This window comes from Canis lupus, chromosome 2 (genome assembly GCF_003254725.2).
Source record: "Canis lupus dingo isolate Sandy chromosome 2, ASM325472v2, whole genome shotgun sequence".
Classification (NCBI taxonomy): domain Eukaryota; kingdom Metazoa; phylum Chordata; class Mammalia; order Carnivora; family Canidae; genus Canis; species Canis lupus.
In genome coordinates this window covers 82,952,409-82,977,818 of record NC_064244.1, presented here as the reverse complement: position 1 = coordinate 82,977,818, position 25,410 = coordinate 82,952,409, and the positions used below count along the sequence as shown (strand labels likewise).

The 25,410-nt window shown below is 62.9% G+C and overlaps 1 protein-coding gene across 2 annotated transcripts; it reads left to right on the top strand.

Annotated features, from left to right (window-relative positions):
• The first annotated feature begins 276 nt into the window (after positions 1-276).
• PLOD1 (procollagen-lysine,2-oxoglutarate 5-dioxygenase 1) lies at positions 277-23,749 on the top strand. 2 transcript variants are annotated; one of them, XM_025477214.3, is made up of 19 exons: positions 277-435; positions 7,237-7,328; positions 8,327-8,460; positions 8,790-8,953; positions 9,879-9,991; positions 11,351-11,414; positions 12,778-12,875; positions 13,721-13,822; positions 14,347-14,478; positions 15,871-15,992; positions 16,997-17,101; positions 17,459-17,584; positions 17,787-17,928; positions 18,489-18,602; positions 19,157-19,222; positions 19,663-19,767; positions 20,719-20,865; positions 21,516-21,641; positions 22,884-23,749. In XM_025477214.3, the coding sequence occupies exons 1-19, from the start codon at positions 360-362 to the stop codon at positions 23,037-23,039; spliced, it is 2,184 nt and encodes a 727-aa protein (XP_025332999.1). In that variant the 5' UTR covers positions 277-359; the 3' UTR covers positions 23,040-23,749. The 2 variants fall into 2 exon arrangements, with proteins under 2 accessions (XP_025332999.1, XP_048963237.1); XM_049107280.1 differs by lacking the exon at positions 277-435 and adding an exon at positions 4,613-4,697.
• Positions 23,750-25,410: the final 1,661 nt, after the last annotated feature.

Below are 25,410 nucleotides of genomic sequence, written 5' to 3'. Positions count from 1 at the left end.
GAGAGCGCGGCCCGGCGGAGGGACCCGGGAGCCGCCCCAGCTCCGGGCGAGCCTGCGGGGAAAGCCTTCCCCGGGGCGGCGGGGCGGGGGGGTGGGGAGCGAGAGCGGAGGGGGGCGGGGGAGGGGGAGCGAGAGCGGAGGGGGGCGGGGGGAGGGGCGCGCGGGGAGGGGGGCGCGGGGAGGGGCGCGCGGGGAGGGGCGCGCGGGGAGGGGCGGCGTGGGGAGGGGCGCGCGGGGAGGGGCGGCGCGACCCCGCCCCCGGGGCGGGCCCCGTGCGTGGCACCCCGGGCGGCCGGCCCCGTCGCGAAGTTTCCAGCCTGCGAGCGCCGCGGGGCCGGCCGGACGCGCCCGACCCGGCCATGCGGCCGCTGCTGCTCCTGGCCCCGCTGGGCTGGCTGCTGCTGGCCGAAGCGAAGGGCGACGCCAGGCCGGAGGGTGAGCGCGGGCGGGGCGGGGCGGGGCGGGGGCCGCCCGGGGGCCGCGGGTCTGCACGGAGGCCCGCGCTCCCAGCGGATCCGGCTGCGGCCACTTGGCCGGGGGCTCGCTGGCGACCAGGGCGGACCCCACTGCCCCACGCAGCCGGGAGGGAGCCGAGGGGCCGTCCACGGGGCTCGCGGGGCGCCGGCCCTCCGGGCTGTGCTCTTCCAGCGCCCCCCCCCCCCCTTTGCAGCTGGGAAACTAAAGTCGGGTGGATTCACCTGCCCTGGAACCAGGAGGGGCACCCAGGTGTGTGTGGTTCAGGGGAGCGCCAGGCCGCACAGCCGCGGGGTGGGGAGTGGCCCGCGAGCCAGGTACCCTGTGGGGAGGCCTCTGTGGCCTGCTCCGCCCCCGCCCCCGCGGGCGGGTCTTACTCCCTCCAGGCCCCGCAGGAGCAAACGGGCTCAGACAGGTGCGCTGACTGCCCAGCGCAGGGCAGCCTTGGATGGCTGGGTGCTCTGCTGGATTCCACGGCTCTTATGGGTCCCCCGTCCTGAGTGGGTGCTGCTGCCCTTGGCCACCTCCAGGGCTGCCTGCTGAACCCCCGAGAGCCCCGGGGAGGGTGTAGACGGAGCAGCTCCAGGGAAGCCGAGCCACTGGCCGCACCTTCCTTCCTGGGAACCTGGGAACCGACAGGGCAGGATGGTGGTATAGCAGACCCTACCAGGGGAGGGGATGGGAACCCCCATTTCGGAGTGTCTCCTTGGTCCCAGGTTGTGCCCAAAGCCACACATCTCCCAGTGGTAAAGCCTGTGGTAATTGTAGCCTGCAAAATGGGGGCGATGGTACCCGAGTCCTAGCGCTCTCGCCAGGATTCCAAGGGATGAGGCCTGCTGGGGAGGGATCAGCCCATCCTATGCAGGCATGTTCTTCCCTGGACTCAGCACTACCTGCTTTCCTGGAGTATCCCAGCAGGGCAGTACATCAGGTCAAAAAATCCAGTGAGGGAGGCGCTGAGCACAGGGCTGGGCTGGTGGTGTGTGCAAAAGGCCTGTGGCCTGGGCCCACTCGCTGGTCGGGAGCCAGGAGTCCTGTAATAGCGTTTGTTTCCTGGGCCTCTCTTCCCCTGCTTCTGCCAGTGTGGCCCCCGTCCACCCCCAGACCATTCCGGGAGATGAAACTCCTGCTGCCCACAAGGAGGCCTACAGAATTGAGTCAGAGGGACCAAATCAATGGCAGGGCCCCAGGTGCCCTGACCCCAGCAGCAGTGATGGGAGGGGACAGAGTAGACAGGAGGTAGCCCCCACCGAGGGAGGGTGCAGGACTCGGTGTGTCGCTGAGACGATCCAGGTAGAGCACCTGTAGGTAGTAAGGAGGTACTCGACTGAGGTTACCAGACCCGAGCTATATCAAGCCGCTGTCACGTTGAGGCTCTTTGCTTCCCTTACTCCATTCAGACCCTTTTGATAAGTAAGGAATCATTGACTCCATTTTGCAGATAGCACGACCGAGGCCCCCGCAGGTTCAGTACCTGGTCTCCCGTCGCTGTAGGCGGTTGGAGGTGGAGGCGTTGACTGGGGCTCGGATCCACTGCTCATTTCTGCTGACCCCTGCCTGGGGGGTGCGGGCCGGGGGGCTGTTGCCTAGAGATGCCGTCCAGAGGAGCCTGCTCCACTTGCCCAGGCCCAGCTGAGGTGGGCCCCTCAGCCGCTGGCTAGGACGGAGTGGACCCCCTGACTGGTGTCAGGAGTGGGGGACACTCCAGCAGCCCCCGGAGAGGCCAGCGCCTCCCTCCCCTGGTTGGGCCTGGGACGCCCAGCGGTACCAGGTGGCTGGGATGGGGCCACCGCTGAGGAATGTTCCAGCGGGGCAGGTTCAGGGAAGCGCTCCTGGCAGCTTGTCCATCCCTGCAGCCACCCAGACACACACCGCTTGGGACACGGAGAGAACGAGAGAGTTTTCACTCCCAGCTTAGGGGAGGACACAGGCTCCTCACCTCGGTAGACGCCCAGTCTAGGGGGGAGATGCAACCCTCCTCCCATCGCTGTCCTCTCCCTGGGCTCCCGCCTGTCCCCGCGGCCTTGGCTTGGCCCTGGAGAGGAAGGACCATCTGGAGCCCCTGGCGGCCGTCCCCCCCCCCCCCCCCCCCCCGCCCAGGTTGGTAGGGCGAGGGCAGGGCTTCTGGATCCTACTGTCCCACTCGGGGAGTGGAAAGGCCCCAGGGGCGAGGGTGACCCAGCTGGGCATGTGCACGTGTGTGTGTTGGGGGGCATGTCTGAGGAGGACCCGGGGAGTCAGCCTGGGCGCCCTGGGTGCCAAGTGCACGTCTCTGTCACACCCTGTTGATGGCTTCCGTTCCAGTTCGAGGCTGGGGTGAGGATGGAGGAAGGGGAAGGGGGAGGAGCTGCACTCATTGCCTGTCCCAGAGAGCGGGCCTGACCTGCCTGCGGGCCCCCGCCTGGCGCTGCGGGGGGAGGAGAGGCCTGGCTGCGGCGGAGCCCCCAGCGCCCCCTGGGACCCCAGGGAGGTGACTTCCTGCGCCCGCAGGCCCCCGCACCCGGGACCCCTCGGCCCGCACATGTCCTCCCCTCGGGGACGTTCCCTGTGACAAGGCCTGTGTGGCCGCGGCCGGGCCCTGCGCTCAGCACCTCACAGACACGAGCTCCTCCAGTCGTTGCCAGTCTCTGGAGCAAGGAAGGTACCGCCGTTGTCATGACCCCATCTCACAGATGAGGCTGTCAGGCCGCGCTGGGCCCGGTGCGGCCCTGGGTGTCAGGGAACCCCCTCCTGTCGTCGCCCTGGGCCGGGTGCCTGCCTCCTGACCGCGGAGCGTCCACGCTGCGGGTGCCGGCGTGGGTGCCAGAGTGGGTGCCGGCGTGGGTCCGCAGCATTCCAGAATGCCGCATGGGGAAATGGGGACATGGGGGACACGGGCGTGGGGAACCGCAGCCCATTCGCTTCCCGTGTCAAACTTCCATGACCTTCGGCGGCGGGGGCGTTACTTAGCCTCTCTCTGCCTCAGTTTCCACACCTGCACAAGGGGGGCAGGAACATCGCTGCCCCGGGGCTGTGGATGGCCACGTGTGAGAATGAATGTAACACAGTTTGCGTGGCACGTGGCGTCTAGTAAGGGCTCACAGGTGGCAGTGCCTACTGGACTCCCCTCCCCGGGCCGGGCCCCCCGAGGCCAGACAGTGCACACCCAGACATCCTGAGTCACACCCAGTCCCAGCCACAGGGAGGGGGAGGGAGGCCAAGGAAATGAAGATGTCAGTGTGGCCTGGGAAGGGAGAGGGGCAGGTCTGTGCTGGTGCGTCACCTGCTGGGCACCCCAACGCCACACCGGGTAAGGGGAGGAGATGATGGGGGCTTCCTGGAGGACTAAGACCTCTTGATGAGAAGGGACAAGGGGATGGGGCGAAGGCTGGGTTAGTGAGGCGTCTGTCGTGGGGTGAGCGGTGCTGAGAGGTAACCCCAGGGTCCCTTGGGGGCGGGGCCTGCCTATCATCCTCTGGCTGGGACACCCCCCCCCCCCCGTCCCCTGAGACCTGCATTGGAGCCCAGAGTCAGGACCAGGGATGGCCAGGATGAGAGGTTTCCAAATGTGGCTCGCCTCAGAAATCACCTGGGAGCAGTAGGAACAATCCCGCCTCCTGGGCCCATGCGAGACCCCAGGCCGGGGCCCTGGAGTCTGAGGTTCACAGCCTCCCTTGTGATGCTGTCACGCAGGCAGGATTGGGACCCTCCGGACCGGGTGGGTGATCTGGTCGGGTCCTCGGCCGGGGAGGCAGGTGCTAGATTTGTTCAGGCCCCGGGGGTGCACCTGCCACCATCCGGGGACACAGAAGGGGTAGGCTGAGCGGGTGGGGGTCCAGCGTGGCCTGCTGTCCTCTCAGCCACCTCAGCTGTGGTTTCTTCGGACGGACGGGGAGGCAGCCAGCTGGTCCCTGTCCAGGCCTGGGCGGTGTGTGCAGAGGTTAAGAGAAGGGACTCTGGATCCAGGCTTCTGTGTCGACATCCTGCTGCTACTACTTCCTGGCTCCCTGGGGCAAGTTACTCACCATGTCTGAGCCTTGGTTTCTTTCTTTTTTTTGTTTCTCTCTCTTTTTTTTTTTTTTTTTAAAGATTTTATTTATTTATTCATGAAAGAGGGAGAGGCAGAGACAGAGACAGAGACAGAGGGAGAAGCAGGCTCCCTGCAGTGAGCCCGATGGACCCCGGTGGACCCCCGGGATCATGCCCTGAGCTGAAGGCAGCCGCTCAACCACTGAGCCCCTCAGGTGCCCTGAGCCTTGGTTTCTAAGCGTAGATTTGGGGGCGGGGGTGAGGGGTTAGGACCAGTAAAGTGCTTAGAACAAGGTCCAGCGTGTTGAAGGTGTTGGTAGAGGTGAGCCACTTTGTATGGTTATTTGGTAGAGGGGACTCCAGAGAGGAGCCTGGAGACGCCCACCGGTCCCCTCGGCCCTCCCCCTGCAGCCTGACTCCGGGAGCCCTGATCCAGCATCTTTCACAGACACACATGCTGGCTTTTTCCATCCATGAAATGTGACACTCTTCCTGTCGCTCTGCTGCCCGTGCCAGGGACCGGAGGGCCTCCGAGCTGGCGACTCTCCCCTCCTCACTTGGGGGGACACTTCACCATCCTGGGAAGAGCTTACGTGTGGGCAGCACCCCTGTCTTGGCCCCCGGGGTCTGGGGGGAGGCCTCCCCTCCACACCTGCCTGGTGAATCCCTCCCCCTTGCTCCCCAGGTCCCTGGGCCCACTTCCAGTGGATTCCTGCCCAGACCTGCTAGGCCACCCCCTGCCCTGGGGCCAGCGCCTGCCTAGCTCTGCCGCTCAGCCAGCTCCCCCCCACACCCCCCGCGGGACCCCTTTGTTCCTCCAGCCCCGGCTCCTCTTGCTTTCCCAGAGTCGGGTGTATGGGAAGGCCTGACGAGCCTGTGTTGGCCTGGCCACCGGGTGTGTCCGTTCACCCAGAAAAGCATCACGTCCCGGAGCCCAGCGAAGCAGCAGTGAGTGCGGCAGAGCAGGGGAGGGGGGGGGGTCCTGCCTCTAAGGGCAGGAGAGAGGGCAGGAGAAATCTGAGAAGGCTTCATAGAGGTGTTGACAGGGAAGGGGTGTCACTCTCACTGGTCTTGGGACTCGGAGGAAGATTAGAGAAAGGAGAGAGAGCGGGAGGGAGCGGGGGTAGAAGGCGAGGAGCCCGGGGTGGTAGGGTCTTGGGCCTGCCGAGTGGGCACTCGGCCAATCAGGGAGGGCCTTGAATGCCGGAGCAAGGTGTTTGCCTCTCAGTGATCAGGACCAGTCCGAGCTCGTAGCAGGTGCCAGCAGCCCAGCGGGGTATCTGCAGGCCTGATCTCACTGAATTAGTCCGGCAGTCCTTGAGGTCTCCCCATATCCACGGTCTTGGTTACCTGCGGACAACCATGGTCCGGCAGCAGATGAGCCTCCTTCTGAGGACACGTCAGTACCAGCCCGACTGTCACGGTGCTGCATTCACCTCACCGCGTCTCATCGTGTAGGGTTGCTTGGTTTTTGGTTTTGTGATTTTTTTGAGAGAGAGAGAGAGAATGCATGCCCACGCACACACGCAGGTGGTAGCAGAGGGAGCGAGAAGCAGATGCCCTGCCGGGCAGGGAGTTCAGCAACAATGACTCAGGGCTCGATCCCAGGACCCCAGGATCTGGACCTGAGCCAGGGGTAGATGCTTAACCGACTGAGCCACCCAGGCACCCGTGCAGGGTATTTTTATTCTATTTTATATTGCAAATCGCTTACTGTGTCGAATTTATAGTAACTTTTTCATAGGTGTGTTCATATAGGAGAGAGCCTCGTATATGTGGGGTCTGGTACTATCTGCGGCTTCGGGCATCTACTGGGGTCTTGGGATGTGTCTTCCGTAGATAAAGGAGGGACTACTGTACTGTTGTTGTTGTTGTTGTTGTTTTTTTAAGTAGTCTCTATGCCCTGCGTGGGGCTCGAACTCATAACCCCCCAGATCAAGAGTCCTGTGCTGTACTGACCAGATGCCCCTTCTGTACGATCATCGTCCCTATTGTACAAAGTGGAAAACTGGGGCCCAGAAAAGTCAGGGCTTGTCCGAGTTCACAAAGCTGGGATTCTGACCAGGCAGGCCAGCTCCGGAGCCTTTGCCTCTCAGGTAACACAGCGTCAGATGGTGATCTGGAAGAGACTTTCCCAGGGCTCCCCGAGATGCAGCCTGGGGACTTGTTTCCAGCAGGTTCTATTGCAGAGGTGAAGCCTGAGAGAGGTCTCTTGTGAAAAGGCTCATGCAGTTGCTCTGATCAAAGCTTAGATTTCAAGTCGGTTCCCGCGGGAGGTGAAGTCCCAGGAGGCTCAGCAGGGAAGACCGCTGGGCTCGGTCAGCAGTGTGTGCCCGGGCCTAGGCGCGGAGAGTGGCGGCCGACCCTGCACTCGGGCCCAGCATCGGCCGGAGAGGTCCTCCTGGTGGTCGGTGTTTGGGGCCAGTCCTTGCCTCGGCCCTGGTGAGAGGCCAGAGCCCCCTGGATCCACTGAGACCCAGCCCCCCCAGATGCTAGGTCCAGGCGCCTCCTGTCCTGCTGGTCAGTTCCCAGCTGGACGCTCCCTGCAGGAGCCCCAGGAGACCCTGGTTCTGTCCCAGCTCTGTCATTAACCAGCTGGGTGACCGTCGGCACGTCCTTCCTACCTGGGCCTTGGGCCCTTGTCTGTAATGCATGGACGTGAGGACACATCCTTCCAGGACTTGACACATCTGGGAACGAGCACCTCCTCTCCCCTCCTCCACTCCTGCTCACCACCCCCTTGTCTGTCCATAGACAACCTGTTAGTCCTCACGGTGGCCACGACGGAGACCGAAGGGTTCCGGCGCTTCAAGCGTTCAGGCCAGTTCTTCAACTACAAGATCCAGGTAAGGGGTGCCCGGGGGTGGGGGAATCCAGGAGCCGAGTTTTTGCCCTTCGCACACTGGGAGCCATAGGGAAGCTTCTGGAAGCCGGAAAGATGAGGATGAGTTAGGAAAAGCAAGAAGGGGAGAACACAATCAAAGTCTGGGGGGTGCTGGAGCTGGGAGTGTGGGGGGAACTGAGACAGGAGGAGGCTGTGGGGTCGCTCGCGTGAGGGGGTGTGGCTGGTAGGAGGCAGGGCCTGGGAACCAGCATCTCCACCAACGCCCCTGAGTCGTCTGGACACCTCAGCCGTGTAAACACTGCTGTAAAGAAACACGGGCCAGGGCCAGTCCCCCTGGCGTCTTCTGTCTGCTGTGTCTGGGGCTTAGCCCTGCAGGGAGACACCCCTCCTTTCGGCCGAGTGCCTCCTTCAGTCAGGCACAGTGCTAGGCGCCCGGGATAAAATGATGGAGGAGGCAGACGGTGGCACTGTCTACACAGCTTGCAATCGAGTGGTGTTCAGCCAGAAAGAAAACGGATTAGCACACATGAATGCGGGTTGAAGCAGAGGGCTGCTTCAGGCGTAGCTGGATCTAGGGCTTCAGGCTGCATGGTAAGGGCTTTGTCCTTCCATCTCTGGGTCCTGTCCTGTTGGTCTTCATTTGCAGACACGCGCTCTCTGCCACCAGCCAGACCCTCGTGCCCCAGCTTCCCAACCTTAGCAGAACTAGACCTCCTTTTCTTCATCCGAATTGCAGAGTCTCAGGGGAGACGCTGATAGGCCATAGGCTTAGGTCACAGGCCCAAACCCACGGCTCTGGGAAGGATGGTCAGGTCACGTGACCCGGAACCCGCACCCAGCCTGGTCAGCCTCACTCACTGTAGGGTGCTGTCCCCCCAGCGTAGGCAGGAGATGCTGGATAGACGGCAGCAGGCGTGGTCACTGTACCGGTGGGGGTGGAGGTGGGGCCTCAAGGTAGATTTTCGCCAAAAGCCCACGTGAAGGGGCCTTTCTGTGCAGGCACTGGGCCTGGGGGAGGACTGGACCGGGGAGAAGGGGACGTCAGCAGGCGGAGGGCTGAAGGTCCGGCTGCTGAAGAAAGCTCTGGAGAAGCACGCGGACAAGGAGGACCTGGTCATTCTCTTCACAGACAGGTAGGTGGCTGGGGGCTTCTGGGTAGAGAAATGGAATATTCTAGAATGAGGCCCTTGCGGGATGGCGGGGGTGAGGGGGGATCGCAATCTAAGGTTGCCTGCAGGTTTAGGGAGGCTGGGAGCCCAGAAGAGACCATGCCCTTTGGTGGTGGGAAGACGGGCAAGGGGGCCTGCCCGGGTCGGGTGAGCCGTGCTTCGAGTGTGAGGAGCGCATGGTGGGGTGGAAATGCTGCGGGCCCGGCCGGAGACGACAGGTGGCTCGGGATGCAGCCGCCCGCGAGCCCCTGCCCACCTCTGCCCTGCCCCCGCTCTCCCCTCTGTGGCTGCAGTTATGACGTGGTGTTCGCGTCGGGGCCTCGAGAGCTCCTGAAGAAGTTCCGGCAGGCCAGGGGCCAGGTGGTCTTCTCCGCCGAGGAGCTCATCTACCCGGACCGCAGGCTGGAAGCCAAGTACCCGGCCGTGTCCGACGGCAAGAGGTTCCTGGGCTCTGGAGGTGAGGAGTCGGGGGTGCCGGGGTCCCTCGGCCGCTGTCAGGACCGCCCCGCTGCAGTCCGCCTCGTCTTGTGAACACCCACAGCCACCCGCACGAAGCTGGGGCACCCCTGAATACCCTCCCTCGGCCCCCAACCCCCAGCCCATGGGCTGGTCACCCCACTCCCACTTGCGAAGACCTCTTGGCCGCACCCTTGGCCCCACTCCCTCGCCCTGCCGCCCTGCCAGCTTCTGTCCTCACCCCTTCCCGTTCCTTCCCTGCCCAGCAGCCAGGCACAAATCCATGTGCATCGCTCAGTGGTTTCCCACTGCGTGGGGAACAGTCTGCATTTTATCCTGGGTTCCTCCGTCTGCCCCCCCGGGTTCCTCTGCCCCCTGCAGCCTCGGTTTCCCATTGGCTGGGAGAGCGTGCCCAGTCGGGGCGGCCTGGTCCTGGCCCAGGGCTGGCGGTGTCTCCCCCCCCACCCCCTTCTCTCCTCACCCGTCTGCACCGTGGCCAGGGGGCTGTGTGCACTTTTCCCTGTAAGCCACAGGCGCCGTGGGACCCTGGCCCAGCCTCTGCCCTTCTCTGGGCCACGTTTCCCAGATAAGTGTAGGCAGGGGGCTGCAGGCCTGTGCCCCACCAGCTCTGCCCCCGGGACTGCTGGTCCGACCCACCTCCTCACCACCTACGTGGTGCCCGGCACCTGAGCTGTGCGGATCAGTGGGCACCGTTGACCCTGTGGGCTCAGCGGGAGCGTGTCACCGGGTGGCATTAGCTGGCAGGTGCTTTCAGCCTCTAGACGTCAGTCTCACTCAGTCCGGGAGGACTTCTTAGGGGAGGTTAAAGAGTGGGAGGTGAACGAGAGTGGATGCCAGGAAGAGGCGCCCGACTTAGGGCCCAGAGGCTGAGTGCTCTTCTCTGTGTGTCCCCCACCAACCCGCAGGCTTCATCGGCTATGCCCCCAGCCTCAGCAAACTGGTGGCCGAGTGGGAAGGCCAGGACAGCGACAGCGACCAGCTCTTTTACACCCAGATCTTCTTGGACCCTGAGAAGAGGGTGAGGGGCAGCGGGGAGGGCTGAGGAGCGGGGGCAGGGGAGGGGAGCTGTGGCATCTCGATGCTGGACCTTGATGCCGGGTGGGAAGCAGGGCCCCCGAGGCCTGGGCATCGACACCCCATCTGTCCATTCCCTGATTCCCTGCTGTATCCAGTGGCCACTTATTGGGCGCCCGTGTGAGACGCTGTCCGGCGCAGGGCAGGGGCGTGGCCGTGAACGGGACGCTTAGGGTCCCCACCTTCGTGGAGCCTCAAGTCCGGGAGGCGGGAGCATAGGACCTCGTGTTTGTAGTGATGGTGTTGAAAGGAACCGACGGGCTGAGTTGCCCCCGCCACCCCGTCTGGGAGGCTTCTGGGGGGCCGGTGAGGTCTTGGCCGGATCTGTGCCCCGACCTCTGAGCCTGTCTTGAGGAGAGGTCATTGAGGGGACTGAGGATGGTGTGTTGGGACCAGTGTCGCCCCAAACCAGCCAGTGTCCTCTGGGCGGCAGGGAACTCAGGGAGTTCTTTTTTTTTTTTTTTTTTAACATTTTTAAAAATTTAAATTCAACTTGCCAACATATAAAACTCGAGTCCTTGAACGGTCCAGATTCCTGGATTCTCGCCTGCTTATCCCTCAACCCCCATCAGCTCTGTGCTGTGTGACCTAGGGCGAGTCACCTTCCCTCTCTGGGCCTCGGTCTTCATCATCCACAAAATAAGGAAACGAAGCGTTTGGACTTGCGCAGTAGAAATGTGAACTTTTAAACTCGGTCCTTCCTCCTCCTTCCCCTTTGCCTCCAATGACGTCACTTGCAGAAGCCCAGGGATGAGGGCCAAGCCTAGCGTGCCACTTGCCTTCCTTGGCCTGGCCCAGGGCTCCGTGGGGCCCAGCTAAGTCTTAAAGATGCAGCTTTCTGTTGGAGAGAACAGGGGACCTCGGGGCCGGGCTCCTGGGGTTCGAATGCCAGCATAGCCAGTTATCAGCTGTGTGACCTTAGGCGAGTTATCCAACCTCTCTGTGCCTTGGTTTTTCTTAAACCTGTGAAACGTAGGGATGGCGGTACTTTCCCGTAAGGAAAAATCCATGTGTCGTGTGGATTAAATTAACTAACGTACCTGCAGTACTTCGTGATTGACAGTAAAGCAAAAAACTAGCATCTGTTACAGTGATTGTTCTACTTGAACCGGCTGTTTCCTTAGTTACCTTCCGATTCCGAAAGTCCCCAGTTCCCTGCGAATAGAGCCACTGCACCCGTAGGTCCCAGGGCTCCCGGCTGCCCTGGTGTGACAGGGAGAGGAAGTAGCAGAAGTGGGAGGGCAGGTCCCCCACCCTCGGCCAGGCCCGTCCCTGCTGCAGCCTGGTGTCCTCTCTCCTGCAGGAGCGAATCAACATCACTCTGGACCACCGCTGCCGTATCTTCCAGAACCTGGATGGAGCCTTGGGTGAGTGGCCCCACAGGGTGGGGGGGATCCTGAGGGGGATGCCAGGAAGGAGGTGAGGATTCCAGGCAGGACCTGGACCCGAGGAGGAGAAGGAGGAGGAGGATGGGCTGGTTCCTGCATGGCTTCTGTGCCGAGGAAGTCGCCTGCTGCATCTCAAGGGCCCCACCTGGATGTCCCGGGGCAGAGCTGTGTTTCTGTGGGGTCGAGGATGGAGGGCCCAGGGGTCACTTTAAGAGCCTGCGGGATGCTGACGCAGGGGGCAGCCGCTCGCTGCGGGTACCTGCCCCTGCCCCACAGCTGTGGTTCTTAACAGGTGGGCCTGCTTCCCCTCCTTCCTGCCCTCCCACCGCCCAAGTGAAGGCTTCCTGGGCTCTCGTGGGGGCTGAGCTGACGGGAGGGTGATGGGTGGCTTGGGAAGTGGAGAGGGTGCCCGGTCCTTTAGAACCAGAAGCACCCTTGGGCCGGCCCTAAACCCATGACTGCTCATGACATTCCTTGGCCTGTCTTCCTGGGTGACCTCGGGCAAGCCTCTCTCTCTCTCTCTCTCTTTCTCTCTCTCTCTCAAGCTCAGTTTTCCCATCTTTAGTTAGGTCCAATCACTGATTGGTGATTTTATGGGGTAGATGGAATCTTACTTTTTGAAAAATCTAATGAGCACTATGGCTCCCTCCTTGGGACGGTGTAGAAACATCCGCACCCTTCTGTCTGTGGCTCCCGGGAGTGCACGGACGTACGTTTAGAAGCCGAGTCCTGAGCATTTCTTGGGGGAGCGAGGGCCCCCTTGCATGATCACCCACACAGAGGGCCTCCCTCCTGGCGTCTTCCAGGCCTCTGACGAGAGGCCCCTCTGCCTTTATAACTGTTGGGCAGGGGACAGGCGGCTTCTCCTGGTGTCTCACGGGGTCAGAGCAAGGGGGTTAGGGTCCTCCCGAGTTGCTCTCTCCACCGCACAGGATCTGTCCCCGACCCTGCCCCGGACTTCCACATGGGCCAGGGTGTTCTCCCTGCCGCTCCGCCCGTCTCCCAGAGCAGCTGCCCCCGGGCACTGTGCCCGGGCTTCTCTGAGCTCTTGCTGGACCTGGGATGTTTCAGGACTCGCTGTGTCCTGTCCCCTGCTTCCGGCTCAAAGAAGTCCTCACAGTAAATCCTAGGGACTGCCGTGGGGTCCACGCTCCCCATGGGCAGGCGTAATGCTAAGCGCTTGCCCCACACGGAACCCTTGCACTCCTACCCCCATTTTACAGATGAGGAAATGTGGGGTTCGAAGAAGCGCTATAACCCCGAGCACGCTCCGAGTGGGAGCTAGGATCTGAGCCCGGTCCCGGGCCTGATGCTGGGTGTGTCTGTGCTCTCTGATCCCCAGATGAGGTCGTGCTCAAGTTTGAGATGGGCCACGTGAGAGCGAGGAACCTCGCCTACGACACCCTCCCGGTCCTGATCCATGGCAATGGGCCCACCAAGGTAGAGAGCGGCCCCAGCCCCTGGGGGGAGAGAGGGGGCGGCCAGAGGCCCGAGTGTGCTCCACCCCGAGTGTGCTCCACCGTGAGCCCACAGCTTCTCCCTGGGGGCAGAGCCACCCCCCTGCCTCTGTCCTCACAGCTGAGTTCAGCGTGGTGCCTTGTCTCCTTCCTGTGGCTGTGATGGTCCTCCCTGCTCAACCTCGGGGCGCAGAGGAGGTCCCTGTCCCCAGCTGGGCCTCCGCTGGGCTGCCCCAGGCATCTGTACCCCGTCGTCCCAGGGCAGACTTGTTTCTTCATGCAACAAATGTTTACTGAATATTTGCAGCAGGACACAAGGCACAGTCAGTCCTGAGCAGCACAGACTGGTTCCTGTGCTCTTGGAGCTCAGAAGGGGCTGGGGTGCAGGCCAGACCCCATGGGGCCTGGGGGGCCAGCTCTGGCTCACAGCACACTGCTTCAGGTGTGGTCCGCGGCCCCCTCCGTGCCCCCACCGGGTCAGAATCACGTGGCCCGGAGAGAACGGGGGGAGTGTTGAAGCAGATCTCCCGCCCCACTTGGGAGCTGCTCAGTTGGACTCTCCGGGCTGCTGAGGGGGTGTGGGGGGGACAAGCCATCTGCATTGGCTCCAGGCAGACCCAGAGACGAAGGGGTGTCAGGGTGCCGGGTCCCACCTCTGCCCTCAGAGCAGTTTTGGTGATCTCCAAAGGGAACGGAATGTTCCCTGCAAAACCTGCTGCAAATAAAGTCACCTTCCTGCCCCCAGGGGCGAGGGGGACGTGACTCAGTGGTTACAGATGGGAGGGGCCGGCCCGTACCCCGCGTCTCAGCCCCCATGTCTCCCTGCAGCTGCAGCTGAACTACCTGGGCAACTACATCCCACGCTTCTGGACCTTCGAGACGGGCTGCTCCGTGTGTGACGAGGGCCTGCGTAGCCTCAGGGGCATTGGGGTACGGCTGCCAGACAGGAGGGGCCCGAGCCTCTTGGGCGGGGAGAAGACGGTCTTTGGCGGGAGGTAAAGGGCTCACCTTTCTGTCTGGGGTTCCGTCTTCCTCTTCACTCCAGCACCTCCTCTTGGAGGCCTTCTCCGCTTACATGTGCTCCAGCTCGCACCCCCCTCCCCTCCCGGCCATGCCAAGTCCTGGCTCCTTCAGCTTGAGTCGTCTCCCACAGGCCTGTCACCTCACCGACCTTCCTCCTCGTCTGTAGCTCACTTGAGAGCCGAGCCAGCCGGGCTCTCCGCCAGCGGGCCGGCAGCTGGTCCCGGATCCAAGTCTAGGCTCAGTCTGCCCAGCAGGGGCCTCCTCCTGCTGCTTTCTGCTCCCTGCCTCGGCCTCCCCCCTCCCCCCGCCCAGGCCCAGGCCCCTCTCCTGCGAAGTCTGCACCCCTCTGGCTCTGCCTCGGGCTCTCTCCGGCCACCCAGGGGCTCAGCGGTGGGCCTAGCCAGACCCTGTGCCGCCCTGTCCCCATGCAGGAGGAAGCTCTGCCCACGGTGTTGGTTGGCGTGTTCATCGAACAGCCCACGCCGTTCCTGTCCCTGTTCTTCCGACGGCTGCTCCACCTCCACTACCCCCGGAAGCAGATGCGGCTTTTCATTCACAACCACGTGAGTAGCAGCGCTGCCGGGGTGGTGTGTGGCTCGGGTGAAGGCCCAGGCTCACCGGGCGGCCTGAGGCACCCAAGCACTCGCGGCAGCGCCGCCACCTGGGCCGAGTGGACGCGGTGGGCAGTGGGCGGCGTCCCCGGATGGCCTGACCTGAGGCCGACTGGCTGGGCTCCAATCCCAGCGCCGCTGCTCGCGTGGGCTGCGTGACCTTGGGTGCCTTCCTCCACTTGTCTGTGCCTCAGTTCTCTCATCTAGGTAGGGGTAGGGTAGTGCCGACCGTGTGGGCCCGTGGAACACGGGTGCCCACCACGGGTGGGGAGGCGCATGACAGGTGCCCCTAGCCACCGTGGGCGCGGGTTCTCTCCCTGCCTCATCCATCCCTCGTGATTTGGTTCCCAGGCAGATTGGTTTCCATTCCCTGCGTCCCTCCTGGGGAACCGGGCAGGGCCCTGCGCCTGCTGCTCTGGGGAGAGGCCCCTCCGTCCCTCCCTCTCCTTCCCGCTGCATAAAGTCCCACCTCGGCCTTTGCTTACCCCAGTTTCCCTAACTGGGGCGCCAGGCACACCCTCCAGTCCTCCCGGTTGCCAAGGCTGCTTCTCTTCCTTAACGTTCTCTGGGCCGCCCCGGCTGGCGTCACCCCTTCTGAGACGTCTCAGCCCCGAGGGGCTGCACCTGTGCCCAGGGCCCCACGCGTGGCCCCACCTGGGTCTCAGACGTTCACTCAGCTGTGCTGCCTGGAAACAGGGAGAGGGTATGGGCCCGGCCCCGGGAGGCTCCAGTTTCCCTGCAGACATGAAACAGGGGACCCGTGAGGGGTGACTTTGTGACTTGGCGCAGCGGAAGAGAGCCGTCACCGGCGGCCTTTGAGGTCCATCCGTGTGCTCCATCTGACTTGTGGCAGTGACCCCGTGGGGGAGGGCAAGTGGCTTGTTCCAGACCACGCAGCTAATGGTAGCAGAGCCGGGCTTTGCTCTGGATCCTGAGTTTGGTTCTAAGGATCCTGCTCCTTCCGCTTCCTCATCCAAGGAGCCCGGGTGTGGGCTCTTGTTTTGCCACGTGCGGGGTCACCTGGAGCATTTTGCACCGAGACAGCTTCCTGGGCCGCACTCTGGACCAGAATAAATGACTCTGCATATGGGGCCTGTAGGGTTGGGGGTACTGTCCCCAGTGACGGAGGGTGGGCCTGGCCTGATCAGGGGAGGGTGGTCAAGGGTGGCTGGGGATGGGCACTCTGGGCAGAGGGGCTTGCAGGGGCAGAGGTCTGGAGTTAGGAAAGCCCGTGTGTGGCGCCTGCTGGGCATGAAGGGGAGCGGCCTGCAGTAGCCGAGGGTGCTGTGGCCCTGGGGGTGGGACCTGTGTTCCCTTCATCACCTTCCCACCCCCTACCCCTAGGAGCAACACCACAAGGCTCAGGTGGAGCAGTTCCTGGCAGAGCACGGCAGCGAGTACCAGTCCGTAAAACTGGTGGGCCCCGAGGTTCGGGTGGCAAATGCTGATGCCAGGAACATGGGCGCGTGAGTTGGGGGCCAGCGCGCCACGGTTGTCTCCAGGAGCGGGAGGGGACCGGGTGGGGGTGGCCGTGGTATCAGGAGCATCAGGCCAAGAGACAGCATTCAGAAGTCTGCGTGTGTCCCCAGCAAGTCCCTGCCCCCCCTTGCCCCAGCATCCCCATGTGTCAAATGGGGAAATGGTCTCTGCCCTGCTGACCCGGGCGCTCCTGGGTGGGGCTGAGCAGTGTCATTTGGGGGCAAGGAGAAGTCAGAGAAAGACGAAGAACCGTGGGGTCAGAAGTGGATAAATGCTGACAGACCATCTCTGATTTTTCCCTTATTACTCAAACGAGTAGAGTAATCCGTGTTGGCCGCGCGAGGACGGGCCCAGCCGGGGACGGGAGGTGGCTGAGCCCTGTGCTGGCGGCGCCACGGCCGTGACTGTGCCCCCACGTTATGTACGGACGCTGCAGTGTGAATTTCGTGGGGCTTCTGCATCACTTCGTTTCATTTTCGCCCCCCAACCGTTTAAAAATGTCAAATGGTCCTGAGCGCATGAGCCGCCCGACCCCAGGTGGCGGGCTGGCTTTGGACCACGGACTGGTTTGCGCAGCCCCGGGCCAGACAAAAAGAGCACGTGTTTGTAAGGCTTTGGGTCCGGGGAACCAGACTGTGCTTCCGAAGGGCAGGACCCGTTGGCGCCCCGGCCCGGGGCAGCGTAGGGACCTGTCGGGGGCCGTGCTGTCCCCAGCACCGCAGTTTGCAGAGCACCTGGCGCCAGTGGCCGAGTGAGCTCTGGGGGTTCGTCTTCTGGCCTCGCAGCTCAGGGTTTGGGTCTCAGGGCCAGGGGGCTGCGGGTCCCAACCTCACCGGGCGGGCCTGAGCCCTCTGAAGACCCTTGGCTGGCTCCCTGAGCTCGTGGAGGGGGCGGGCCTGGGAGCACGGCCGCCGGGCCGCTCCGGGACCCTGGTCAGTGAGAGGCTGGCGCCAGAGCCCCAGCCGCGCTGACCCGGGGACCCGGCCTGCAGGGACCTGTGCCGACAGGACCGGGGCTGCACCTACTACTTCAGCGTGGATGCCGACGTGGCCCTAACTGAGCCTAAGACCCTGCGCCTGCTGATCGAGCAGAACAAGTGAGGCTGGGGGGTGCCCACGGCCAGCAGGCAGCCCCTCCGAGCCCGGGCTCCCCTCCGGGCCCGCCCTGCCTGCCTTCTCTGCCTTCACCTGGGGCCCCCACCCTGGGCTGGCCGCAGCCCTGCACCCCCGCCTCGGTCCAGCCTGTTTCCCCCTCGCTGCCGCACCTCCTGCCTCTGCTCGGCTCCCGCTGCCCATCGCAGGGGCCCCCTACCGGCTGGCCAGGCCCCACCCCAAGGGGCTGGCAGGTTGAAAGGCGTCCTCTCCATCCCCGACCTGGTCGGATCTGCCCCAGGCTCCCTGGGCAGGGGGCGGGGGGCGCAGAGGGACTCCCACTGAGGTGCTCCCTTCCTCAGGAACGTCATCGCGCCTTTAATGACCCGCCACGGGAGGCTGTGGTCCAACTTCTGGGGCGCGCTGAGCGCAGATGGCTACTACGCCCGCTCCGAGGACTATGTGGACATCGTGCAGGGGCGGCGTGTGTGAGTACCTGCGGGATGGGGACCCCTCATCTGTCTCCCCCAGTGGACCTGTCCCTGTTGCCCTCGAGTTCCTGCTGGGCCCGAGGCAGGGGAGACACACAAAAGGACTTCCCGACAGCTGTCCTGGGCCCGGGCGCCCTCCCAGCCTTGACTTCCCCGTCCCCAGCCTGTGGTCCCCTCCATCTTCCTTTCTCATTCTCAGTGGCGTCTGGAACGTGCCCTACATCTCGAACATCTACCTGATTAAGGGCAGTGCCCTGCGGGCCGAGCTGCAGCACACGGACCTGTTCCACCACAGCAGGCTGGACCCCGACATGGCCTTCTGTGCCAACATCCGGCAGCAGGTCAGCCCAGGCTGCACAGTAGGAGGCCGTCTCGATGGGGAGGTGTCTCTGTTGCCTCACACCTGGAGATATCAGGGCCTGGGGCGTGGGGGTACCTGGGACTCCAGGCATGGGAGCCGGCCCTTGGGGACCCAGTTTCTGCACCCATCTGCTTTATTTACATTTTTACCAGGGCCGGAAAAAACTAAACTTTCCACCTAAATACACTCCAGGCGCCCAGGAGACACCCTGCCCTACCAGCTGTGCCCCACCCAGTGTGTCCCCGCGGTTACCGTTTCAAGGTGGCAGCGTGGTGACGTTTCGCCAGGTCCAAAACTTGAGGACCGGACGCCATCCTTTGCTTTTACACATTTGTTCTTCTCTCTCCGCCCGGTCCTCCGGGAAGCCTTCCTTCATTGTGCCCCTCGTCAGGCCTGGGCTGGGTGCTGGGGAGATGAGATGGGGCGACCCTCATGCGGTTCCCTGACCACCAGCTTCCCGGGCAGGGGAGGCTGCAGCCGAGCCTTCGGGGGGCGTGCGTGGGGCTGGGGGCGAGTGTGCATCCGGCCTGTTCTCCCCAGGATGTGTTCATGTTCCTGACCAACCGGCACACCTTTGGCCACCTGCTGTCCCTGGACAGCTACCAGACCAGCCACCTCCACAACGACCTGTGGGAGGTGTTCAGCAACCCCGAGGTGAGGCTCAGCTGGGTGGGCGGCGGGGGGAGGGACCCCAGTGACTCTGCGGTGGGTGGGGGGCCTCCTGCACTGCTTGAGAAGGGCTGGCGCCCCTGGGGCCACCCTGGGGACAGAGCTGCGTTAGGGTGAGGAGGGGAGGGCCCTGCAGAGGCAGCGCCGTCTAGTGGCGGAGGAGGGAGCAGGATGAGGCCCTGGCCTGTGGACCGTCTGCGGTGACTTGGCTGAGCCTCTCAGTCTTTGGGGCCTCCGTTGTCCCTTCAGTGGATACACTGCCCCAGCCTCGCTCGCTGCGGGGGGTTGGGGGGTCATGAAAACCAGAGCGAGAGCAAGTGTGGACAGCATTCTTGGACGTAGTGAGCGTGTGGCACACACACGCACACACGTGTAGGTTCATGTGCAGACCCAGCTCTCACGGGCACACAGTCACCCTCGTCGCACGGGGCCCCGGGGGAGGAACCCCCTCTTAGAGCATCTCGTGGAGCTGGGCAAGGAGTGAGCCCCGCTGGCCCAGGCCAGGCCTGAGGAGCCCAACTGCCCTCCCCACACCCCAGGACTGGAAGGAGAAGTACATCCACGAGAACTACACCAAAGCCCTGGCCGGGAAGCTGGTCGAGATGGTAAGGACGGGGCACCTCTAGCATCTGCTGAGGGGGATGAAGGGCAGAGGGAGGAGACCACTGCCCCAGGGGAGGACGGGAGGCACCACTGGGTGCTCGGGCTGCGCTTGGGCAAGAGAAAGGGTAGTAGGATGGCCCTCCTGCTGGTGCTTCCCAGCCGGAGTCTGCAGGGGCCTTGGGACCTTGGGTTTCCCCTGCAACCCAGGCGAGGAGGAAAGACATCCCCGAATGTGCTCTCCGCTGTGGAGAGTAGCGAGAAGCTGCGGGGCCCGGAGCCCGTGAGGGGCCTCGGCCGGGAAGGGCTGGCGCCCAGCTCCACGGCCTTCCCCGACCAGGCTGCAGTGAAGGGCCTGGGCTGCATGGGAGGCCTTGCCCCGGGGGGCCGGGGGAAGGGGCAGCGGGGCCCTTGGAACCTGGCACTGAGTCCCCGCCCTCCCCAGCCTTGCCCGGACGTCTACTGGTTCCCCATCTTCACGGAGACGGCGTGTGACGAGCTGGTAGAGGAGATGGAGCACTACGGCCAGTGGTCTCTGGGAGATAACAAGGTGGGGTGGTGCTGGGGTTTGGGGCCTCCGCACACACCTGCCCTCGGGGCGCTCTTCCCTGACCTGGCCAGCCTCTCTGGGGCTCTTCGGATGGGGGCCCTGGCACTTAGGAGTCTAGGGGCATCGCGATGGGATGGAGCGGGGGTCTCTAAGCTGCCTTCACCCTCAGTTGCTAGGTTTCCAGTTCCTGTTTCGTGATTAGGATGATTTAGCTTTTCCTTCACCAGACTGAGTGTGTAACGGGGGAGGGAGGAGCCGCTGTGGGATGAGGGAGGGTTGGGAACATCCCTGCCACACTCATCAGAAAGCAGAAGCAAGTGGCTTGTGGGCTTGAGAGGCTGTGTGTTCCCCGGAGGAGGAATCCTGCACCTGTGCTCATCCTGGAAAGTGCAGGGCAGGAGGGCAGAGGGGGCCAGGAGGGAGCCTGGAGGGAGAATCTTGAGCAGATTCCACTCCATGCTCAGTGTGGAGCCGACGTGGGGCTCGATCCTACAACCCTGAGGTCATGACCTCACCCACTGAACGCCCCAGGCACCCCAAGTTCAGGGAGCATTTTTATTTTTATTTTTTTTATTTATTTTTTTTTCAGGGAGCATTTTTAAATTCCTTTTTTTAAAAGATTTTATTTGAGGGATGCCTGGGTGGCTCAGTGGATGAGCATCTGCCTTTGGCCCAGGGCGTGACCCCTGGGACCCGGGATCGAGTTCCACGTTGGGCACCCTGCATGGAGCCGGCTTCTTCCTCTGCCTGGGTCTCTGCCTCTCTCTCTCTCTGTGTCTCTCATGAATTAATAAATAAGATCTTAAAAAAAAAAAAAAAAGATTTTATTTGAGAGGGAGAGAGCGCATGTGCGCATGAGCAGCGGGGTGGGGCGGAGGGCAGGCAGAAGCAGGCTGCACCCCGGCGGCCTCTCCGAATCCCGCTTACCCCGCCCTCCTTGGTCACCTCCAGGACAACCGCATCCAGGGCGGCTACGAAAACGTGCCGACCATCGACATCCACATGAACCAGATCAGCTTCGAGCGGGAGTGGCATAAGTTCCTGGTGGAGTACATCGCCCCGATGACGGAGAAGCTCTATCCGGGCTACTACACCAGGGTGGGCGCACCAGGGAGGCAGCGGCTGTGAGGCAGTGGGGGGACGGGGGCGGGGTGGCAGTGGGGAAAGCAGAGAGCGCAGTCCCCAGTCCCTCTCTGCTTCAGGGAGAGGCCTGAATATTTGGTCTCCAGGTGGGAGTGAGGCCTCCCCCCACGCTGGGGGTGGGTGTCAGCTTCTGGAAGAGTCCAGGGTGGGGGCAGCCCACCTCGTCACCCCCCTGACTCCTCCCCCACGTCCTTAAATCCCGCCTCGGCGACACCTTCCTCTGGGGCTCTCCACTGAGCACCTGGCGCCTGCCCCTTTAGCTTTCCCCCTCCTTCCTTCCCTGTCACTGCCTCACACACACACGTTTTCTCCAGACACCTGCCTCCGCCTGCCTAGTAGCCACCGAAGGTTGTCAGGGTTAGATACAGTCCCTCCCTCCACCCCCTCCCTCCACCCCCTCTTCTTCCCTTCCTTCCCATCCTTCTGTCCGGTCCTCCCCCTGCACATTTTTTCTGACAGCCTCCCCGGGGCCAGGCACTGGGGAGCGCAGCGTGAAACCTGCCCTCAGGGTGCCAGCGTCCCGTGAGGCCAGCGGGGGGGGGCCCTTCTGTGCACCCCTGCCTCTCCTCTTCAGCGGCCCCCCCCCCCCGCTCCCCCCGACACAGGCCCAGTTCGACCTGGCCTTCGTGGTCCGCTACAAGCCCGACGAGCAGCCCTCGCTCATGCCGCACCACGACGCCTCCACCTTCACCATCAACATCGCCCTGAACCGGGTGGGCGTGGATTACGAGGTGAGCAGCTCGCAGGGCCGCTAAGCAGGCAGCGGGGCCCCGGGGCCCAGCGCCACAGAACCTGAGAGACAGGGTGCCCGCCCGGCTGCGGGAAGGGGAAGGCCTCCGTGCTGTCGGGAGGGAGGGAAGGAGAGGCCTTTAGATGCAGGGGCACAGGAGGTCAGAGGTCGGGCTGCGTGGACCTGGGGCCCGCCCGCCAGCTCTGGGGCCTCAGGCATGTCCCTTAGGCTGTCAGTCTGCTGGTGTCTTAGACGGGGAAACGTAGAGCGCCCTGCGTAGATGCTGCGAGAATCCCATGAGCTCGGGGACGCTCAGTAAGCACCCAAGGTCGAGAGCCGTTCGTGGTGAGGAGTTTAGGGTTTCTGTAATTCTTGGAAGTGAGAGGGCTGCTTTGAGAATGGGGGGACCGGGTCAGTCCGGGTGTGGGGCTCAGGCTTGTGGCTGGAGGAGAGAGCTGGGGAGACCAGGAGGACGTGGCGGGGAGAGGGCACAGTTCCGGGGACCTCAAGCCCCCACGGGAGGCCCCTGGGTGTGACTCATTCACTTACTCCCTCCATGAGCTGCTGTTTCTAAGTGTTTCGGGGACTCAGGCCTGGGCCGGCCGCGGCGAAACACACACGTACAAACACCTCTCACATTTTTGAGAGTTCACCATGTACGAGGGGCTCTCCTAAGGGGACGATTTTGTCCTCCCTACCCCCGGGGGACATTGGCAATATCCGAAGACATTTTCGGTTGTGAAACTGTGGGGGTGCTGCTGGCAGCTAGCAAGGAGAGGCCAGGGTGCCCAGGACAGCCCCCCAGCAAGAGAGAGTTACCCGGCCCCTGGCGACGAGGGCTGTACAACAGCACACACGTACTTAGTACCACCGAGTGGCGCACTTAGAAAATGTTTCCAACGGGAAAGTTTATGCCACGTGTTTTTTGGCTCAATGGAAAAAAAAAAATCTTCTGGCCACAGATGTCCACGCAGTGCTGAGGCTGAGAAACCAGGCCCTCAGCTCCTACCTTGTCTCATCTCAGTGAAGCCTCATGACCCTGCGAGTTTCCCAGAAGGGGGAACTGAGGCCCGGGGGTCACAAAGTAAAGCACATCACTGATGTGTGCCCACGGCTGCCTGGCTCCAAGGCCCGCGCTGTCCCTGCAGGGCCACTGGGCTGCCTGGGCTCGGAGGGGCTCAGACGGCCGTGGAACGGGGGCAGGGCCCGGCCTCCGGTAGGACTGACGCTTCCCATCTTCCAGGGCGGGGGCTGTCGGTTCCTGCGCTACAACTGCTCCATCCGAGCCCCACGGAAGGGCTGGACCCTCATGCACCCCGGGCGACTTACGCACTACCACGAGGGGCTCCCCACCACCAGGGGTACCCGCTACATCGCCGTGTCCTTCGTCGACCCCTAATTGGCTGGGCCGGGCCACCTTGGACCTCTGCGTCTTTGCCAACAACCACTGCCCAGCAGCTCCTGGGGCCCTGTGCTCCTGGCCTCCAGGCTCCTGACCTCCATCCACTGCTCTTGGAGCCGCCATCGGAGAGATCTGGCCCCGAGCCAGAGGCGGAGCCCACCCCCTCGGCTGGGGCTTCCCTGGTGCTCCGGGCCCAGCCCACGGAGACACTGTTCCTGCCCATCACTCTGTAGCAACTCGTCCTCTCCCACCGTCTTCCTGAAAGGCCCAGGCCTCTTCCTCTGCTTTTTCCGTGGGCGGGACTCGAGCGGAAGGGGGGCTCAGCCAGCTGCCCAGAGCCCTAGGGGTGAGAAGGCGACCCCCAGCTTCTCCCAGCAGAGCTGCAGCCCCAGGACTTCTGCTACAGGCTTGGGGCAGACACAGAGACCTGGATCAGATCCCAGCCCCCGTCCCGCCCCCCGGGGCTGCTGAAGCCCCTTCCTCCATGGCTCCCATCGTGGGAGCGAACGTTGTTCCCTGGAGATGATGACTCAGAAAATCTCCCGGGGAACGGGACAGCTGTCGATGCCACAGCTCCATCCTCCGCGTGGGGGGAGGGATTGCAACGTGCACGCACTGCAGTGGATCGCCCTGTCCCGGATGCCCCCCGAGAGAGGAACAGACAGTCGGAAATAGGAGAGTTTCTATTAAAGGTCATTCAAACCACAGAGTTGGGAGATCCTGGGGGGGGGGACGGGGGGGGGCGAGTGTGCACGTGTCAGGGCGAGTATGTCCACAGGGAGGTGTTTAAGGGCCGGTGACTGGCAAGGAAGGCTGTGTTAGCAGTCTTGGTGACTTGTGTTTCCCAAACGCAGTTGTGTGTGTCCCCGTGTCATTCACGTATTCCGCAAAGCCTTACACGTGAGCGCGGTGCTGGCCGCTTGGGGTGCGATCGGCGCCAAGTGCCCCCTCCTCCCCGGAGCCTCTGCTGACCACCCTCCCCGCAAACAGGCCGGAGAGCAGAGCACTCCTGGTGGCCCGCGCCGCGCCCTGGACAGACTCCCCGGGCACTGATGACGCCTCGGGCGCTTACTAACGGGGCGTCTGTCGGTCGCGCTGCGGGCTGGGCGTTGCCCGGTTCAGGCACCCAGCGCTGCGGACCGGGCGGCTGCCGCGGCTTTCATAGGCAAGGCCTGGGGGCTCGGGGAAGCCGAGGAAGCTCTCAGAAGCCCGTGGTGAGGGGCAGCGGTTTGAATATGATTTTGCTAGACGTCTGGTCCCTCCACACACACACACACCCCGGCCCTGCAGTCGGCAGTGGGGACGAATCTCAACTGCAGCTCGGTTCACAGTGACTCAGTGTGAGAAGTGCCCGGTGGCTGGAAAACCTGCGCGTAGCGGGAAGCACCAGCGTTTTGTGCGATGCTGCGCCTCTTCGCTGAGGTGATTTCTTTCCCCAGGGGATATTTGGCAATATCTGAAGTCATTTTTGGTTGTGACATCCAGGAAAGGGGGGACAAGTACTACTGGCACCCAGAGGCAGAGGCCGGGCTGCTCTTAAACACCCTACAGTGCACGGGACGGCCCCTCGCCCAAGGAATTAACCTGCCCCAGATGCCAGCAGCGCCGAGGAGAAGTGCTGGTAGCAGATGCCAGCTAAGCAGGGCCTGGGACCTGGGACCTGGGACGTGGGACGGGGAGGAGCTTCCCAGGAGCTGAGACTCCAGGCCAGGCGGCTGGAGCCAGCAAGCACAGATGGGATCAGAGAATGCAGGTTGGCTGGGCGTGGGCAGTGGCCAGGCTGTAAAAGCCCATTTTCCCAGGCTAAGGAGGGCTGGAGGTCGTCGCTTCCAAGACATTCAGGGGAAAAAAAAAAAGACATTCAGGGGGTTTTGTGTATGCATCCTAAAGATAATTTTAAATAATTTTTTTCTTTTCTTTTCTTTTCTTTTTTTTTTTTAGTGATCCAGGGTGAATTCATGTAGTGTGAATTTTTTTGTTTGTTTGTTTGTTTTTTGTTTATCCCTGAGAGACAGAGAGAGGTGGAGACACAGGCAGAGGGAGAAGTAGGCTCCCTGCGGGGAGCCTGAGTGGGACTGATCCCAGGACCCCGAGGTCACACCCTGGGCCAGAGGCAGACGCTCAACTGCTGAGCCACCCAGGGACCCTGTATGTAGTGCAAATCTTAATCCTTTTCCCATCTCAGCCCTGGCTAGAGGTCTCCCTAGAAGCGAGCATGCCTCATCTGTCTCTCGGGCAACCTTTTTGAGCGGATTTGTGCATACACCAGTGTGCATCTCAGTGCTGTTTTTAACTTTTTTTTTGTTTTTTTAAGATTTTATTTATTTATTCACGAGAGACACAGAGAGGCAGAGACACAGGCAGAGGG

Excerpts from the sequence above, each read along its gene's own strand:
- PLOD1 (XM_025477214.3), top strand. The coding sequence starts at position 360 with ATGCGGCCGCTGCTGCTCCTGGCCCCGCTGGGCTGGCTGCTGCTGGCC. Across the intron at positions 8,954-9,878 it reads GAGGTTCCTGGGCTCTGGAG|GCTTCATCGGCTATGCCCCC; the intron begins GTGAGGAGTCGG and ends ACCAACCCGCAG. Across the intron at positions 17,102-17,458 it reads CTGCTGATCGAGCAGAACAA|GAACGTCATCGCGCCTTTAA; the intron begins GTGAGGCTGGGG and ends TCCCTTCCTCAG.